The following is a 10,989-nucleotide window of genomic DNA, read 5'->3' as shown; positions in this document are numbered from 1 at the left end:
ATATTTTACTACTCCAGTTTTGCCCCAAATGTAAGAGAAGAAAACACACGCATGAGGGGCTCGTGGACGCGCACAGACACCGAGCGGGCAGGCTGAGTCTATAAGGTTCTCGTGTGTTATTTATGAGCGGAGCGCCGCGCGTGAGCCTCTCATTGCTGAAACCAGAGCAGCGTTTGAAAGACTTTAGATCAGACCAGAGAGAGATGGCAGAAACCGCCCCAACCCCGGCCAAAGCGCCCAAGAAGAAGTCCGCTGCGAAAGCCAAGAAAGCAGGTCCAGGCGTCGGTGAGCTCATCGTCAAGGCTGTGTCCGCTTCAAAGGAGAGGAGCGGCGTGTCCCTCGCCGCCCTGAAGAAAGCTCTCGCCGCCAGCGGCTACGACGTGGAGAAGAACAACTCCCGCGTCAAGATCGCCATTAAGAGCCTGGTGACTAAAGGCACCCTGGTGCAGGTCAAAGGGACCGGCGCCTCGGGCTCATTCAAGCTCAACAAGCAGCAAGCCGAGACCAAGAAGAAAGCGGCTCCTAAAGCGAAGAAGCCCGCGGCCAAGAAACCCGCCGCTGCAAAGAAGCCCAAGAGCGCAGCTGCTAAGAAGCCCGCCGCAAAGAAATCGCCCAAGAAAGCCAAGAAACCCGCCGCTAAGAAGGCGACGAAGAGCCCCAAAAAGGCAAAGAAGCCGGCAGCCGCTAAGAAAGCAGCCAAGAGCCCCAAAAAAGCCAAGGTGGCCAAACCTAAGACGGCAAAGCCTAAAGCCGCCAAGCCTAAAAAGGCAGCTTCCAAAAAGAAATAAACGTCTATTGTTTGTTTTTCAACGGCTCTTTTAAGAGCCAACCACAAACTCTGAATAAAGAGCAAAAGTCGTGTATTGGGGGGGGGGGGGGTTTGAAAGAACACCGCTAAGATTTGACTTTTGACCGCATACTCATGCATTCTGAACAAGCAACATGAAATACTTGCTTTATTTAAAGTAACTCTTGAATAACCAAGCCTTGAATAGCTCAAGTTGAGTAAACCCTTTTTACCAAAAAGCTTATGAGGGTTCAGGCAGTGATCACAGTACAGACGGAATAAACACACATACAAAACTGCTGGAGAATTGTAACAATTCAAACAACCCCAAACACAATTAAGCAGTGATAAAACTACAATATTACAATAGGAATATAATACTGTACAGTATCAGAAGGTCAATGGGCACAGAATATACAGTGTGTGAAAAGTGTAGTACCTTTGGTAGAAACGACATAAAGTATCCAAATCCCATGTTTTATAGTGTGCATGTCAAACCCCAGTATTGATATTGATATTAAAGTAAATTATTTGAAAAGATTGTTTAAAGTGTTTCACTATTTTAGTAAAAAAAATGTACACATACTAACACAGGGGGAGAGGTCCCTTTTTTATTTACTTTTCTTATTTTGTTATGCATTTATATTCATGTTCTATAAAATATTTCAATAGTATAATCTCTTCTGTTTTAATGTCACTTAACTGTCACTAATACTTACTCATAATATGAAAAGGGGGTTGGGCTTTGGATGGAAGTTCAGTGATTGGTTGAAATCTGTTCGGACTCTACACCAATGGGCGACTGGCACTCTCCTTTAAAGGCAGTGTGTGGCCCAACGTGATTTCATTCTGTTAACTTCTATTGCGAGGGTTGTATTAACTGTTTAAAAAGAAGAAAAATGAGCGGAAGAGGCAAAACCGGTGGTAAAGCCAGAGCGAAGGCTAAGACTCGCTCCTCCAGAGCAGGACTGCAGTTCCCCGTCGGCCGTGTTCACAGGCTTCTCCGCAAAGGCAACTACGCTCAGCGCGTCGGTGCCGGTGCTCCTGTTTATCTGGCGGCTGTGCTCGAGTACCTTACCGCTGAGATCCTGGAGTTGGCTGGAAACGCCGCTCGGGACAACAAGAAGACCCGCATCATCCCCCGTCACCTGCAGCTGGCGGTGCGTAACGACGAGGAGCTGAACAAACTTCTGGGCGGAGTGACCATCGCTCAGGGCGGCGTGCTGCCCAACATCCAGGCCGTGCTGCTGCCCAAGAAGACCGAGAAGCCCGCCAAATCCAAATAAACGTATTTAAGTATCTTTTACGAAGACCAAAAGGCTCTTTTAAGAGCCACCCATGTCATCTTCTAGAGAGCCCTTTTTTATTTAGTCACACCGTAAAACGCAATGGCATGATTAGAAAATTAACCATTAATACAATCGAACGTGCGATTGCTCCATATACAATATCAAATTAAGATTGTAGCAGTAACTAAGTGTGCATTCTTATAAACATAATAATCTTGTAATGTGTTTGTCTGATAGAGATCATTCAATAGGTCCTGTGTTTTCCCTTTTTTGGCAGTTCAAGTTACTGCCACCAAATGTGAACTAGATCCAGAGCTCTGGACGAAATAAAAACGTTTTTGTTGATGTTTTCCTGTTCCGTTTCACAACGTCCGATCGGATGCTTGAACATTAACTGCATTGTTTTATTTATTTGGTCCCATGAGTCTGAGTAGCCTACCCACCTTTCCCCACTTTTGGCTGTATTACATTCAATTCAAGTTTCCCAATGTTGTTGCCATTATGATTTATTTGTTTTTGGATTATAGCTTTAATTTCATGTCTACTGGGGTCGTGTGTCTTGTTTGGTTGCAGTGATTTTCTACAGATAGTAAAATGCTTTTATTCAAATCTGAGATCTGTCCAACCATTAGGAATGAGGTGAATATATCGGAACAAATAAATACAACAATTTAAAAGCATATGGGTCTGTTCCACTGTTTGGAGAGCAAAAGTAGTAAAGAGAATAAAACACAATGAGCGGGAAAACCCTCCGCTTGTTTGAAAAGAGGGAACGCGCAGTCATTGGCTGGCAGACATAAGCACACGTCACATATCAGCCAATAACAAGCCTCTGCACTCTCGACACTTTGAGCTCACGCTGGTTCAATGCTTTAAAGGCAGGCGTGTAGCAAAAAAGCAGCATTTCCAGCGCCAGCAGGACAGAGAGAAGTGACTCTACAGCAATGGCAAGAACCAAGCAGACCGCTCGTAAATCCACCGGTGGTAAAGCCCCGAGGAAGCAGCTCGCTACTAAGGCCGCCCGTAAGAGCGCTCCGGCCACCGGAGGCGTCAAGAAGCCTCATCGCTACAGGCCCGGGACCGTGGCTCTGCGAGAGATCCGCCGTTATCAGAAGTCCACCGAGTTGCTGATCCGCAAACTGCCCTTCCAGCGTCTGGTGAGGGAAATCGCTCAGGACTTCAAGACGGATCTGCGCTTCCAGAGCTCCGCCGTCATGGCCCTGCAGGAGTCCAGCGAGGCTTATTTGGTCGGCCTGTTTGAGGACACCAACCTGTGCGCCATCCACGCCAAGAGAGTCACCATCATGCCCAAAGACATTCAGCTGGCCCGCCGCATCCGCGGAGAGCGCGCCTAAACCCGCATCTGCAGCAGCCGCTACAAACCCCAAAGGCTCTTTTAAGAGCCACCAAAACTACACAGAACGAGAATATTTCCAGCTTACTCATTATTGAGTACAAAGTTGCATTACATTGTCACTTACTGGGTTTTAGTTAGGTTACCTTTTACAATAAGATTAAAATGTATATGTATGAGATGGAGATATATTTATATGTGTGTATATATATATATTTTTATATGTAAAAAAAAATTGTATTATGTTTTTTAATTAAATGTGATCTCCGTTGTCCTGAGAGGTCTATTTTCAAGTGTTCTGAATGCCAAGGAGACAACAAAGCTGACAATGTCTCCGAATTACACTCGTAACTCATTTTTATACCGTTTTTAATGTATCTGTATTTAGGTGTTTGCCACTTTTATCAACTTCAAACAGTCTGGATGAAAAAATATACAGTAGTTTTTCGTCCAACTCTCTTTTTTAATTTGCTCGTCCAGAGTTCTTATCAAATCTTCAGCTACTCCCTAATAATGGCATGGTCTGTTTTGAAACTTTTATCACATGTTGAAGGCCAAAGAAGAGATTACTCTTATGGTGTAAATTCAGCTAAAGGGAGACGTACAGTGTAAATCACAGAGGCCTGCACTAATTTATATTCTGCAAATATATATGAAATGTCACAAAAATATACTGTTAATGAACTAATTGAATACATTAATTGTCATTCAGCATCTCTGTATATGATATAATGAAGATCTTCATCAAACGAATCGTATAAAACTTGTTTTTTAATATTAAACAAAGGTCAGGTCCGATTAGATCAGGGTTAAAGTTAAATCGAGTTTTGTGCTCGAACTATATAGAGGGGAGGGGCGTGTTGTGCCTTGTGACGCGGCGCTGGTTTCTGTCAGGTCCTGTAAGCAAATATAAACTGCTCTCTTGTAGCCTCTACTCGCCATACGTTGATCTTGTGTCACTGACGGAAACACTTTGACTGAGTTAATCATGTCTGGAAGAGGCAAAGGCGGTAAAGGACTAGGTAAAGGAGGCGCTAAGCGTCACCGCAAAGTTTTGCGCGATAACATCCAGGGAATCACCAAACCCGCCATCCGTCGTCTGGCTCGCCGCGGCGGTGTCAAGCGCATCTCCGGTCTGATCTACGAGGAGACCCGCGGAGTGTTGAAGGTGTTTCTGGAGAACGTTATCCGCGATGCTATGCCGTGCGAAAAGTGACATTTCACAAACTTCCCAGAAGAAGGAGAAGGAGCAGTGTACCCATCCGTCGCCGTCAGTCCGTGTCTTTTTTTGAATGGGATTGATAGAGACGTTAGACGACAGACCGGCGGCGAAGTCACGGCGACGTCATGGTAGGAACGAATACCTACGGCGGCGTGGCGACGGCGTATGTGAGAAATTGACTAAATTTTAACGTCTGAACTAGGCACGTCGCCTTATAAGACGCCTGATACATACGTCGTTTCTATGTACGTCGCCTTATAAGACGCCTGATACATACGTCGTTTCTATGTACGTCGCCTTAGAAGACGCCTGATATATACGTCGTCGCCTTACAATACGCCTATACGGAGAATTAATTATCATACCTTTCCATCTCTCCCTAAAATGAAATAACTTTATTTCAATATAATAAATTACATACCCATCTAAATAATTCCTTAAATCTAAATTTAATATTGGAGAAAACTCTTGTTAATTTTGTGGAACTAAAATTGAAACCACTGAGCATATATATTTTTTCATTATTATTATTATTACTCCAAATTGCTTTGGTCTCAATTGTACAAACTGTCATATATTATTATATGTGTAAATCTCATTGAATACAAACAAATTCATTTTGGTTTACTTAAGAAAGATCGATCACAATTGATTAATAACCTATTTGAACTTGCTAAATACTTTATTCATAATTGCAGATTTTTGAAAACCCCTCCTTTTCTCATTTTACTAATGAACTTAAAGCTTTTGCTGCTTCACGTTGTAGCCTTTCAAGTGAAAAAGCTTCTTCATTAGCCAGTTTTTTAAATAAGCTAAGAGCAATATAGCTCCTTACTATGTATTTTATTTTATTTTCTTCATTTAATTTTTTTAATTCCTTGCCCTTGATTCGAGACTTCATTGCTGTTACTTATTGTAATTTGCCACGTCTGCCTTTTGAGTATTTGCTTATTTTTCAATTAAAACACCTGATACATATACATCGTTTCCATGTATTTTGCCTTTGAAAGCATTTAAAAGTTTGCATTAGTATAGGCTAGATATTTGTTATAGGCTATTTATTTTACAGTTATTAGTTAACTTTCCCAAAAAGTGTCAATAGTGTTTACTACTTATAAGTTTATTTCATTTTTATTATTATTAACAATGTTAACAAATAAAAAAAACTGTCACAAATTGACAAACATTAACATTATGATCGGATTCCAATAAAGAAACGAAAAGAAAGAAAATAATCTGGGCTGCGTTTCCCAAAAGCATGGTAAACCTAAATTGATCGTAAAAACGATCGTACGAGTGATCTTAATATTAAGGTCTGTTTCCCAAAAGCATCGTAACTTAAGTAGCACTTGAAAATGAGCGTAGATCTACGAGTGCTCTTGAGTAGCCTAATCGTAAAGCTCTAAGTGTAGGCTATCGTAAGAAGACAGAGTTATGAGGTCACCTACAGGACAACCGGCAGATTACACCTTTAACTTTATTCAAGTGCATTGTGATATAAGGTTTTGATTGTACTTTATTGTACACTTTTTTTTATTATTATTGTTAATTTTAATATTCTCATTATTACCAATGTTGATAAAAAAAATAACAGTTCTGCTGCTTAATATTTTTGTGGAAACTGACTTTATGATCACTGGATTTTTTTTTTTTTTATGAGGGCAGGTAACAAACAAACAAAAATATAAATACACATCTGAATTAAATGAGGATATTTATTTCGTCTTTTTGAAAGGTATCTTTTCTTGTTTTTTTTTTTGTTCAGCCATTTTGTCAGTGCCTCAGCCTGTAGGTAGTTGCTTTATAGACGTGTTTTGATTGCTAATCCACATCAGATGACAATTATTAGGTGAAACGTTCAGAGGAAACGATTCCATAAGGTTATATTTCAGCACTTCGCAAATGGACAGCGACTCTTAAGTAGCACTTATGTTCATGTTAATTACATTTTTGGGAAACGCACGTGGAATTGCTGCGAGTGATCGTAACTTCGCTCGTAGAACATGCTCTTTAGAGCTAAGATACATCGTTATTGGGAAACCCGGCCCTGAATTTTAAAACGATTCCAAGTAGGAACCGGTTCTCCATGCCCAATACTAATAATGTCGCATACCAAACATTCTAGAGCGCTCTTTAGTTCCTACTAAATTGTAACATGGCGTGCCTTTTTACTTGCCCATTTATCTAGTATTGATGGTCGTTGCAAAAACTGTCATGCAGATCGGCTGAGGATGGGAACCGATGATGGTGAATTTAAATTTTACTATAACTGTAATCATAGGCGCGAGCGAGATGATTGACAGGAAGATAGCGGAGGCACAAGCGCAAGATCAATTTTGTTAATAACAGAAAACACAAACCACAAATTGAGGGTTTCCCATTGAGGAATTTCCAAATATCTTTTATTTATTTGTTATAATTCGGGTATAGCTATTTTATGTCATCCGTCTTATTCGTTTTTTTAACAAAAGTTCCATAAACGCAAGTTTTTTTATGGTAGGCCTACTATTTTATTGCTGTTGTATTTTCATTAAAAATAGGGTAATAACGAAAAAAAAAACATTCGTTTGAAAGTAATTCAAGAGGAAATTATGAGGTAAGCAATATCGAGCAAGAGTGCTATTTTCCAGAGATACTAGCCTATATCAGCACGATTGCAAAATGCGATATTAATTTTATACAACAGTTCAATAAACAACAAGTAGTCATTTTTTACAGTTTTGCTCTATTTTTCCAACAAAAATAGATTCAAACAAAGTAGGCCTATGGGTTTCGTTCTCCCATAAATCACCGTTTTTGAACAGTCGGTTAGAACGAATTATAGTTGAATGATCCATTACGCCGCCAAAATAAATGGAATAAATACATTTTCCCAACATATTCATATTTCTATTATTAAAATATTATATTACAACATAAATTTTAAAATCTCATTACATTATTCAGGCAATTGAAATTACAGTGTAAGTGGATTTTGATAAATAGTAAGATGGATTTTGTTGAGCCTTATTTAATTTAATTCTTATAACAGCCATAGTGTTTCGTGGTAAATAGTGTAATTACTTAAAAGATGGTCAACAATATGTAACTTTACTTTATAAGAGGTGTGCCCTAAAAATTGAGCATGCAATTTTGAGAACACCAAGGAAAGGGCACGTTCTTTAGTCTGTTTGGATACTTAAAACACAAGTTTGCACAGCCTGTTTGATTTACCTGTTTAGCCTACACGTTAGTAACATGCGTTTTGTCCGACTCATAGCGCGCGTCCTCGACGCGTGATTTAGGCCTACCATATAAGCGCGCGTTCTTAACGGAAACGCCCGTTTTCAATGACCCCAAAGCGCACGTTAAGAGCGCGTTTTTGTGGTAAACCACGCGTTAAAGACGCGCGTTTTGCTGTCAAATCGCCAGCGCCCCCACCAGGCGCGCCCACTCGCGATATTCCATTATTATCCAAAATTCTATTATGTAATCTTATGAGGGCACCTATAGACTGTTAGTCCTCTAAAATGTTATATAATATTGAGGAAATACAGAAATGATTTAGAAACGCACAACAGCAGCTACATATAGAATATATATATATATATAGGCTATATATATATATATATATAGATCCATCGCTTTGGCTGCGCCCCTATGCGCCGCATATAGCGCATACCCACTTTGTGCGCCACTTAATGTTATGTTCGTGTTGTGGTGAAGTACAACCAATTAAACATGTTTTGAACATTTAAGACATTGTCTTTTACTTGGACGCTAAAGCCCTATAAGAGCCATTGCACACTTTTTTCTTTCTTCCTTTTTTCTCTTGATCTCACCCTAATTTTCTTTAATTTCATTCAACATTTTCTTCAACATTAAATGGAGAACAAGTCATTGTGAGCCAACATGCTTAGTTTCATGTTTATAGTTTACCCATTTAACCAAATAAGAGGTTACAAAACTATATGATGACGCATTGTTGCCACATTCATATTATTTTCCCACTCAGTTATGTCATAATGAGATGTCGTTTTAACATCTTTTCACGTAATAATAACGACATATATTTTCTCCTAACAAGGACATATATAGGCTATATGTTGTATTGTAATGTGTACAAAATATGCATTTATCCACATTAGAGAATTTATATAACCTATGTGCCTTTGTCGCGCTGTTGCACCGTCTTTATTTAAAAATGTATTGTTTATTAAACGTTTATAAAAGTTTTTAATTTCAAAAGCATTTTTAAATTCAGTTCATATTTCCAACAAACGAAAATCCAAGCCAAAATAACGAAGTGGTAAAGAAAAATTATGTTATTGAAATATTGTAAAGTGCTCACATGAACAAACAATATGCAAAATCAAAATTGAATAGCTCCATATAACGGATTGTGAAAAGTGCGTGCAACCTTCATTAGGGTTAGTAAAATAACGAAATTATAGTTAAGTAAAAAAAATAATAATAATAATTATGTAAAGAGATATAGTAAAATAAAAATTGCTTAAAAGTGCACAACTCTTCTTAAGTGGAAGAAAGCTACGTACTTCCCCCTCACATCCAACCTATTGGAAAGTGCAGATGAGTCATTAATTGGGTTTTTAAAATAACGAAATAGTTTTTAAGAAGAAAAAAAATATTTATGTAAAGATATAGTAAAATAAAAATTCCTTAAAAGTGACCAACTCTTCTTAAGTGGAAGAAAGCTATGGAAAGGGCAGTTGAGTCATAATTTGTTTTATAAAAATAACAAAATTAAGTAGAAATAATATTTATGTTAAGAGGTATAGTAAAATATATCCTTCAACATCCCAACATCCATATTGTGAACTTGTGTATCACCCATTGTATGGTCAACTGTGTAAAGTACAATTCTTACCATTTTCAAAGGTAAAAGCTCAGAATGACACATTACAGAATGTTATGTTTATAGATAATTACTGAATTTATGGGTCAATCTTTAAAGTTGTTAATAATTGTGAAAATAAAATAAAATAATTTGCACATAGCCCTTAATCACCAGGAGAAAGTGAGTGATAAAAAAAACTTGTTTTATTATGCTTGTAAATAGATGACATCAACGATTTACAACGTACAATGCACAATATGTAGCAATAGGCTTAATATATTCAATGTCATCAGAACACATAGGAAAGTAAAAGAAAAAAAGTTAACATAGGTTAATAATAAATAAAGGAGGGATAAGAAAATCTAGAAAAAACAAGGATAAGATACTTGTGGTGGCAATTAGGCTACTTCTCACGACGTTAGTCTCACGAATCTGTTGTGGCGACGTACTTCTCAGCGACGTTGGTGTCACGCGTCTGTTGTGGCGACGTACTTCTCAGCGACGTTGGTGTCACGCCTCTGTTGTGGCGACGTACTTCTCAGCGACGTTGGTGTCACGCCTCTGTTGTGGCGACGTACTTCTCAGCGACGTTGGTGTCACGCCTCTGTTGTGGCGACGTACTTCTCAGCGACGTTGGTGTCACGCGTCTGTTGTGGCGACGTACCCCTTCTCTCACGTAAAAGTACACGACTGTCTACTTCGGTAGGTTATCCGTGGCATTATCCGCTCGCCATACGATGCCGTGACCTACACCGAGCACGCCAAGAGAAAGACCGTCACCGCCATGGATGTTGTGTACGCGCTGAAGCGACAGGGACGCACCCTGTACGGCTTCGGAGGTTAAACGCCTGAAATCAAGAGAACCCACAAACCCAACGGCTCTTTTAAGAGCCACCCACACTGTCATAGAAAGAGTTGTCACAGTAGTTTTGATAATCTATATCTCTTTATATAACCCACGTGGTTTTGAATTAAAACGGAAGTTTGTAAATGTAGCACAAGTAGATATTTTAACTGTAAAATAGCTTCGAAGTCAGCCTTTTTCTCTAATAATTTGAATGGTTATATCAGATAAGTTAACTATTACAATTTAAAGTGATTGAACGGTACAGAACCATGCAAAAAAAAGTTAAAATAAAAGCGAAATGTCTGGGGTGGAAGAGGCTTTTGTGCATAAGAGAATTTATGGTATAACAAGCTAATTAAAAGGGTATTTTATAGTTTATGCGGAATGTCTTAAAAATTGTATTAAAACTAAAAATAAAGAGCGGGAAATGAACAAATGAAATGGCGTCTGTGGCGGGTGTCATTGAAACATAAGACGGCAGGCGTGGCTATCAATTAACCGCCCGAGTTGTCCAATGAAATACGAGTTTTGGGGTATGGCCTATGAAAACAGGCAATCAGAGGTTTTTTCCTATCTCTTTGTAAATTAGCATATGGTAGTGTATAAAGAGCTCTGTTTCGCTCCTGAGCTCACATTGATCCTGAATCAGCATC

The 10,989-nt window shown here is 39.1% G+C and overlaps 3 protein-coding genes across 3 annotated transcripts; all 3 read left to right on the top strand.

The window, feature by feature from the left end:
- Positions 1-203: 203 nt before the first annotated feature.
- On the top strand, positions 204-788 carry LOC307121924 (histone H1-like; the record flags this gene model as incomplete). The annotated part of the gene is made up of 1 exon (XM_079809713.1): positions 204-788. The coding sequence occupies one exon, from the start codon at positions 204-206 to the stop codon at positions 786-788; it is 585 nt and encodes a 194-aa protein (XP_079665839.1).
- Positions 789-1,686: 898 nt separating this feature from the next.
- On the top strand, positions 1,687-2,073 carry LOC307121946 (histone H2A-like; the record flags this gene model as incomplete). The annotated part of the gene is made up of 1 exon (XM_079809735.1): positions 1,687-2,073. One exon carries the CDS (start codon positions 1,687-1,689, stop codon positions 2,071-2,073), a length of 387 nt encoding a protein of 128 aa, XP_079665861.1.
- Positions 2,074-3,020: 947 nt separating this feature from the next.
- LOC307121929 (histone H3.2-like) lies at positions 3,021-3,431 on the top strand (the record flags this gene model as incomplete). The annotated part of the gene is made up of 1 exon (XM_079809718.1): positions 3,021-3,431. One exon carries the CDS (start codon positions 3,021-3,023, stop codon positions 3,429-3,431), a length of 411 nt encoding a protein of 136 aa, XP_079665844.1.
- Between the last annotated feature and the right edge of the window lie 7,558 nt (positions 3,432-10,989).

Source organism: Gobio gobio (assembly GCF_949357685.1).
Source record: "Gobio gobio genome assembly, chromosome: 25".
Lineage (NCBI taxonomy): Eukaryota > Metazoa > Chordata > Actinopteri > Cypriniformes > Gobionidae > Gobio > Gobio gobio.
This window is presented reverse-complemented; position numbering and strand designations above follow the sequence as displayed.